The sequence below is a fragment of the Trichechus manatus genome, unplaced genomic scaffold (assembly GCF_000243295.1).
Source record: "Trichechus manatus latirostris isolate Lorelei unplaced genomic scaffold, TriManLat1.0 scaffold00073, whole genome shotgun sequence".
Taxonomy (NCBI): Eukaryota; Metazoa; Chordata; class Mammalia; order Sirenia; family Trichechidae; genus Trichechus; species Trichechus manatus.
In genome coordinates this window covers 632,812-641,461 of record NW_004444009.1, presented here as the reverse complement: position 1 = coordinate 641,461, position 8,650 = coordinate 632,812, and the positions used below count along the sequence as shown (strand labels likewise).

General features: G+C 36.6%; 1 protein-coding gene across 3 annotated transcripts in view; it reads left to right on the top strand.

Moving 5' to 3' along the window:
* GPR89A (G protein-coupled receptor 89A) overlaps positions 1 to 8,650 on the top strand; it is a 44,568-nt gene that overhangs the window by 8,590 nt on the left and 27,328 nt on the right. For 2 of the 3 annotated variants that reach the window (XM_004380325.2, XM_023734844.1), the window contains exons 2-5: positions 3,591 to 3,650; positions 4,712 to 4,815; positions 6,038 to 6,144; positions 6,571 to 6,672. In XM_004380325.2, coding sequence (XP_004380382.1) covers positions 3,591 to 3,650; positions 4,712 to 4,815; positions 6,038 to 6,144; positions 6,571 to 6,672 — 373 coding nt within the window. Of the gene's footprint in view, positions 1 to 3,590; positions 3,651 to 4,711; positions 4,816 to 6,037; positions 6,145 to 6,550; positions 6,673 to 8,650 lie in introns of all 3 variants that reach the window. The other variant, XM_023734846.1, reaches the window with a different exon arrangement.

Here is an 8,650-nt window from a genome sequence, read left to right as displayed (position 1 = left end):
AAGAAGACCAGACTTAATGGTCTGACTGAGAGTGAAGGAACCCCAGAAAGCATGGTCCCCAGACTGTCTGTCAGCCCAGAACTAAAACAATGTCCGAAGCCAACTCTTCAGACAAAGATTGGACTGGACTGTGGGACATAAAATGATACTCGTGAAGAGTGCACTTCCTAGCTCAAGTAGATACATGAGACTAAATGGGCAGCTTCTGTCAGAAGGTGAGATGAGAAGACAGAGAGGGTTAGGAGCTGGTTGAATGGATATGGGAAATCGGGTGCAAAGGACGAATGTGCTGTCACAGTATAGGGAGAGCAATTAGGGTCACATAACTATAAATTTTTGTATGGAGACTAACTTGAAATGTAAACTTTCACTTAAAGTACAATAAACAAAAAAATTAAAAGAAAAAGAATAAAAGTCATCCAAATCAGAAAGGAAGAAGTAAAATGATCTCTATTCACAGATGACATGATCCTATATACATAGAAATTCCCAGAGAATCAACAAAGAAAGCTGCTTGAGTTAGTAGAAAAATTCAGCAAAATTGCAAGGTTCAAAATCAATACACAGAAATAGTAGTGTTTCTATACACCAGCAATGAGCAGTCTGAAAAAGGAAATTAAGAAAACTGTTCCTTTTACAATAGCATCTAAAAGAATAAAATACCTAGGAATAAATTTAACCAGGGAGGTGAAAAACTTGTACTGAAAATTATAAAACATTGCAGAAAGGAATTAAAGAAGACCTGAGTAAATGGAAAATACATCCAGTTTCATGAATTGAAGACTTGCTATTGTCAATACTACCCAAAGTGATCTGAAGATCACTATTGTGATCTCTATCAAAATTCTAACAGCCTTTTTTTGCAGAAATGGAAAAGCCCACCCTCAAGTTCATATGGAATCGCAAGGGGCCCTGAATAGCCAAAACTAACTTGAAAAAGAAGAAGAAAGTAGGAGGACTCACACTTCCTGATTTCAAAACATACAATAAAGTTGTAGTAATCAAAACAGCGTGGTACTGGTATAAGGCTAGACATATCAACCAATGGAATAGAATTTAGTGTCCAGAAATAAACCCATACATCTATGGCCAATTGATTTTTGTCAAGTCCATCCAATGGGAAAAGAATACCTAGTCTCTTCAATGAATGGTGCTGGGACAACTGGATCTCCACATATCAAAGAATGACATTGGACCCATATTTCACACCATATATGGGAATTTACTCAAAATGGTACAATGACCAATGTAAGAACTAAAACCATATAACTCTTAAAAGAAAACATAAGGGTAAAACTTCAGGACCTGGTTTTTGACAATGGATTCTTAGGTATGACACCGAAAGCACGGGCAACAACAAAAAATAAATTAGACTGCATTAAAATTAAAAACTTCTGTGCATCAAAGGATATTAACAAAGTGAAGAGACAACCTACAGAATGGGAGAAAATATTTGGTAGCCATATATCTGATAAGTGTTTAGAATATATATTTTTTAATTCTTACAATTCAGCAACAAAAAGGCAAACAATTAAAAAATGAGCAAAGGACTTGAACAGACATTTCTTCAAAGAAGACATACAAATGGCTAATAAGCACATGAAAAGATGCTCAATGTCATTAGTCATTAAAACCCATTGCTATCGAGTCAATTCCAACTCATAGCTACCCTAGATGACAGAGTAGAATTGCCTTTTAGGGTTTCCACAGCTGTAAATCTTTTAGGGAACAGTGCCACATCTTTCTCCCACAGAGCAAGCAACTGGTGGGTTCAAATTGCCAAACTTTCAGTTAGAAGCAGAGTGCTTAACCACTGTGCCACCAGGGCTATTTCTAGGGTGGCTATTATCAGAAAATTAACAAGTGTTGGTGAGGATATGGAGAAATGAGAACCCTCTTCCATTGCTGAGAAGAATGTTAAATGGTGCAGCCACTGTGGAAAGCAGCTTGGTTCCTCAAAAAATTAAATAGAATTACCATATGATCCAGCAGTTCCACTCCTAGGAGTTCCACTCCTCCCTAAAAGAATTGAAAGCAGAGACTCAAACAGATACTTGTATACCAATGTTCATTGCAGCATTAGTGACGATAGCCAAAAGGTAGAAACAACCCAAATGTCCATCAACAGATGAATGGATAAACAAAATGTAGTATATCCGTACAATGGCATATTGTTAAGCCATAAAGAGAATTGAAGTACTACTACTTGCTACAACATGGATGAACATGCTAAGTGAAACAAGCCAGACACAAAAGGACAAATGTTGTATGACCCCACTTATATGAAACATCTAGAATAGGCAAATGCTATACAGACCAAAGTTTATTCGTGGTTACCAGGGACTGGGGCAGGGGGAGCAGGAATGGGGAGTTATTGTTTAAGGGGTACTGAGTTTCTGTTTGGGCTGATGAAAAACTTTTGGAAATAGAAAAGTGGTAATGGTTGTACAACATGGTGTTTGTAATTAATATCACTGAATTGTAGACTTACAAATGTTTAGAATAGCCATTTTTTTAATATATATATTTTTCTGCAATAAAATTAAAAGAAAGAAAAAAAAGAAGAACCAAAGGAAGCTCCTTGTGACTGAAAATATGAGTTTGGTGGGTAGGAGGGGCACAAGAGACTGGAGTAGTCTATGCTAAATCATGCCCAAGAGTTTACACTTGCTGCTAAAGGCAATGGGAAGGCATAAAAGAATTTTATTCTTAGGTAAAAAACCAGCTGCCATGAAGTCAGCTCCAACTCATGGCGACCCCATGTGTTACAGAGTAGAACTGTGCTCCACAGGGTTTTCAACGACTGATTTTTCAGAAGTAGATTACTGGCCTTTCTTCCACGATGCTTCTGGGTGGACTGGAACTTCCAACCTTTCAGTTAGCAGCCAAGTGCTTTAACTGTTTGCACCACCCAGGGACTCCATTCTTAGGTAAAGTCCCTATTAAGTTTAAAGGAAAAGAGGAATTGTGTCCGAATGTGTATGTAATGTGTATATACAGAAGGTTCTGTTTACTAGTGAAAAACAAACCAGCTTTAGAACACTGAACAGAGACCCAAAATTGACAAAGTTGGATCCTGCAATCTCTTGGCTTTACACTGAGATGAGAACCACTTCATATGGATTAGGCAGGATGGTGGAGAAGCTAAAAAGGCTTCCTGAAGGACAACATAAAGAGTATCAGTCTACTACTCCTCTATTTTTTGTCTCAACTTCTTTCCCCTGAATTTTTTTTTTTTTTTTTTAAATACTTGGAAGCAGGGATCATCTCTAAGAAGCAAATGTCACTGGCTCTTTTTCTATTTGCTAATTTCTTTGGCTTATAAAATAATTATAAAATTACAGGAAAATATAGGATTCCATTTTTGTCTAAATTAAAACACATCTATAGCATGGATAATTTTAAAAATCTAAGAGCATTTCAACATCTACTCCCAATGTTATGGACTTTTATGAGTATGAGTAACTGTCATCTTTAATCTCTAAAATAAATTATCTCTTGTTAGCAGACCCTTTTGGCATAAAATAGGCTCTATAAGGCAATTCTCACAAGAATATCTATACTGACATTCTATCTTCTTTTTCCTCCAGATACTTTTCTTTGGATGTGGGTGGCTTTTCTTCATGCGCCAATTGTTTAAGGACTATGAGGTAAGACTAGATCGTTTTGGTTCTCCTAAAATTTTATGAATTTATATTTTTTAAAAACGGGGAAAATGCCTCTTCTAAAGAGAGGTCATATCCACTAAAGATAAGGAGTTTTTGTCAAATAAGTACTATATAACTCTTAAATAGGAGAATATAATTAGGCTTAGTTGGTTTTTAAAAAAGGCAAGTCAGGAGATCCAAGTCATGAGTCCCAGAAGCCAGGAGCAAGGAATATCTTAGTCTTGTCAGTATAGGCACCAAAGTATAACCCCAGAAAGTTATTCTTTGGCAAAGAATTTAATTTATAATGTCTCATGAATGTTCCCTTTCATTTGTCTACCTGGCCTTGAATGTTAATTACCAACCTTACACTGCAAGTTAATACCAAAATTTCAAGACTAGTCTAGTTCTTAAGCCTTAGATTCAGAAAAACACCACCCTACACCATTTCCTAATTAATCCTCCTTTTTTAGTAATAAGACTCTCTTTGGATCATTTCTAGGATATTCACCATTAAGCCTCACCAGAGAGTTTGGATTATGGTCTGAAGAAGCCCGGGATTTTGGAGATTGTATTCTACCCAATACTTTAAGGCCTCCCAGGAGAGGTTCAGAATTGATCCCAAGTCTTCAGAATGTTGAAGAACCCCTTTTAACATTATCCATTATATATACTATACGTTAGTCACTTTTTATTAGTGTGTATTAGAAATTCTAAGTGCTACTTCTGCTTCACCTTCTTGTGCTTTAAATTCTTCATTCACAAGAGGATGTTGATAATAGTGACCCCTGATTCACTGATGCAATGTGAATTATGTAGTGATGTAGTATTTACAGGAAAAAAAAAAAGCGTATATATATATATATATGTCAACTTTTTTAAAAGTTGAGAAGAACTACCTACTTAGATTTTTTCTTTAGCTCCAGGCAAGTTATGGCCACAGCCCTATTCCTGATGACTTGAGAATTTCTTCCAAATAAGTTTTCTGACTCATAACCAGAAGATTATCAGTTTAATATTTAAAATAAGGAAATGACTTTTAGTCTCTATTTGGCTTTTAACAGGTGCGTCAGTATGTTGTACAGGTGATCTTCTCTGTGACTTTTGCATTTTCTTGCACCATGTTTGAGCTCATCATCTTTGAAATCTTAGGAGTGTTGAATAGCAGGTGAGTAAGGGTACTTTATAACTCTTCTCTTGAAGAGACCTGTGTTACTTGCTTTAGTGGAAAAGTTACCTGGTCTCCATGCTGAAAAAATCTACCATGTGGTTAGTTTAGTCTCAGTTACTGTAATGATCGCAGCAAATACGGGTCCCAGCCACCTAGTAACTGGTTTGACAAAGATTGTGAGATAGCCGGAGGTGGGGAATTGGCTAATTAGATGGAATATATTCATACCTAGAAGCCTTAATTTTCTCCTCCACTCTCACTGAATGTCAGTAACGGTCCTTCACATTGCTCTGCTAATTGAACATCTCTGCCTGAAAAGATCAGAATTCCTGTCCCCAGAGCTGTTTAAGGGCCTCTCTGAAAAGTGAACTCTAATTCTCACTAACTTAATTATCATTGATGATTTTACAATTATAGTAAGTCTAATTGAACACTGAGTGTTTTTTAAAGTATTTTTTTAAAGCAACTCCTTACTCCCTCCAAATAAAAGACCTATTAGTTTATTAGACAGTGTATCCAAAATATTTCTTGCTTATTAAACTGCAAGGGTGATGAAAATGTTCTAAAATTTATTGTGGTGATGGTTGCACAGCTCTGTGAATGTATTACAAACCATTGAATTGTACATTTTAAATGGATGAATTATATGATATTTGAGTTATATCTCAATGAAACTGTTATGAAAAGAAATGAAAAAAGGATTAAAAGGCCTAAAATTTTTTAAATCAATTAACAAAATACATTTTATAACCAATAATAAAAGTAATCATGGAAATCACATGTTTAATTATATTGCTGATGCAAAAGAGTATTTTTTGAGTATTAATAGTATCATATATTACTTTTAACATTCGTTTTCTCTTAATTCTTATATTGGAATAAGACTTCCAGTACAGAAAGGAAACAATAGTCATTCTACCAGTAATTGTATACGTTGAGGCATGTTATGGTGTATCTTGCCCATGAATATAGCTAAAGCATTAACATTCTCATTTTAGTAAGTGAAGTTCTTGGGAGGCTAAGATGGTTACATTTACATTTCAGAACTTTATATCTATTTTTTAATTGTCTGTAAATGAGTAGATAATAACAGCCTCATTGGCTAATTAGATGGAAGATAAAGAGTTGGTTCAGAGAACAAGGGGTCCTTTGGAAGACAAGATATTTAAAGTTGTTGCCCTCTCTCCATCCCAGCGATATTCTTTAACATGTATTTTAGCTCTCGTTATTTTCACTGGAAAATGAACCTCTGTGTAATTCTGCTGATCTTGGTTTTCATGGTGCCTTTTTACATCGGTTATTTTATCGTCAGCAACATCCGACTATGTGAGTATTTTACTTTCTCATGTCAGTACATAGATTGAGATGAGTATTTTGGGGGACTGAGTAGAGAGCTTCATGCCTACATTACTTTCAGTAGCTGCCGCTATGTGGGGGCGTCTTACTCACAGCGTCTTAAAAATGTTGGCACACAAATATTTATGGATGAGTGATTGGGTTAGTTGTCCTGCCACAGCTTTGTTTCTGCTACCTTAATGTCTCCCTTAACTCAACCCACATCTCAATTTCAGTCATATTTCACTTATGGTGGTAAGTATACTTTCACTAAAGATTGTGTTGTCCCATTACTCATTTACCAAATGAACAAGCCAGTCAAATACTAATTAGCATGGTTCTATATTTTTAAGTAGAACAAGCTCTTTAACATACTTATATCTATTTTCCCTAACAGTCTTGTCTCCTGTATCTTAGTGCATAAACAGCGACTGCTTTTTTCCTGTCTCCTATGGTTGACCTTCATGTATTTCTTCTGGAAACTAGGAGACCCATTTCCCATTCTCAGCCCAAAACATGGTGAGTATGTGGCAGGGGAAGGGAGGGTTGTTTGTTTTCTAATTTTGAAAAAAGATTGTGGATCCTAGAACAGCAAGTTATTTCTCTAAAATTTTCTGTTTTAGAATCAGATTTTCCCCTTCATCCTAGGAGGTATCAAATGCTGGTTTTGGAATAGCTTCTATGTTCTAGAGCAAGAGTTTTTGACCTTGTGTTAGTGAATAAACTTCAAGAGAGTAAGGTCAGGGAGGGAATGGTGGTGTCCTTAAACCTCTTAATATTGTATACAGAATTATGTGAATATATTTGTATGTACATTTAGGTTGAGATATCCATAATCTTTTATCAGAGTCCCAAAGGGGTCCATAATCCGAAAGGTACGTGACCACTACTCAAGTGATGATAAAGATCATCTTTATGGGAGTGTGTGTATTTTGGGAAAGAGAGGTGACATAAAACACTCACAATTAATATACAAAAATTTTCTGGGAATCATTGTCTCTCTTCTCACAAAAAGTTCATGGGCACAGCCCTAAATTCTGTGCTAAAAACAATGAATGAGATTCACTCAGCTAATAAGTCTTTCCAGAATTACTTCAGAAATATAAATGAATCTATCTAAAATAGAGAGCCCACCTATAATAAATATATTGGAGCCTCCACACTGGAGCGTTTTTAAAAAAACACACATCTATGCATTTTCCTATCCTGCTGTATCTATAGAAAATAACCCACTCTACCTAGTTTAAAGCAGAAAGTGATTTATTGCAGGGTATCTGGCAATTTAAAGGGTTTCTAAGAAGGCAGAGATGCCAAGCTAAAAATGCTACATAGTGAAGAGAAACACCAAACCATGCCACCATACTAAACTAGGAAAAACCCCACTGAAGTTGTCACGTGCCACTCAGGACCTGTGACAGCAGGGACCAGACAGTAGAACCTCTGCTGCAGCTACTGCAGCTCCCAGGTGCTGTCACCACCCCACATTGTTCACTTCTGCCTTTGAGATCTCACGTGGACATATAGTTTGGTGAAACCTAGGTAACATTCAGAACCTTAGCTGCAAGGAAGTCTGGGAAAGATAGCTTTTAGCTTTCTAAGCTCTAGTACAAGAAGATATGCCAGAGGGTGATTAGAATGAATTTTAAATGATTTTTTTATTGTTGTTAGTTGCTGTTAATTCCAACTCATGGCTACCCCATGTGTTACAGAGTAGAACTGTTCTATAGGGTTTTCTTGGCTGTAATCTTTATTTATTTATTTAATTGTGCTTTAGGTGAAAGTTTACAGCTCAAGTTAGTTTCTCATACAAACATTTACACACACATTGTTATGTGATCCTAGTTGTTATCCCTATAACGTGGCAGCACATTCCTCCTTTCCACTCTGGATTTCCCATGTCCCTTCAACCAGCTCCTATCTCTTTCTGCCTTCTCATCTCGCCTCCAGACAGGAGCTGCCCATTTAGTCTTGTGTATCTACTTGAACTAAGAAGCACACTCTTCACAATTATCATTTTATGTCTTATAGTCCAGTCTATTCTTTGTCTGAAGAGTTGGCTTCGGGAATGGTTTTAGTACTGGGTTAACAGAGAGTCTGGAGGCTGTGTCTTCTGGGCTTCCTCCAGTCTCAGTCAGACCATTAAGTCTAGTCTTTTTACCAGAATTTGAGTTCTGCACCCCACTTTTCTTCTGCACAGTCAGGGACTCTCTGTTGTGTTCCCTGTCAGGGCAGTCATTGGTGGTAGCCGAGCACCATCTAGTTCTTCTGGTTTCAGGCTGATGGAGTTTCTGGTTTATGTGGCCCTTTCTGTCTCTTGGGCTAATATTTTCCTTGTGTCTTTGGTGTTCTTCATTCTTCTTTGCTCCAGATGGGTTGGGACCAATTGATGCATCTTAGATGGCCACTCACTAGCTTTTAAGATCCCAGACTTGGCTGTAGTCTTTTTTTTTTTTCTTTTTTTAATTGTACTTTAGATGAAGGTTTACAGAACAAATAG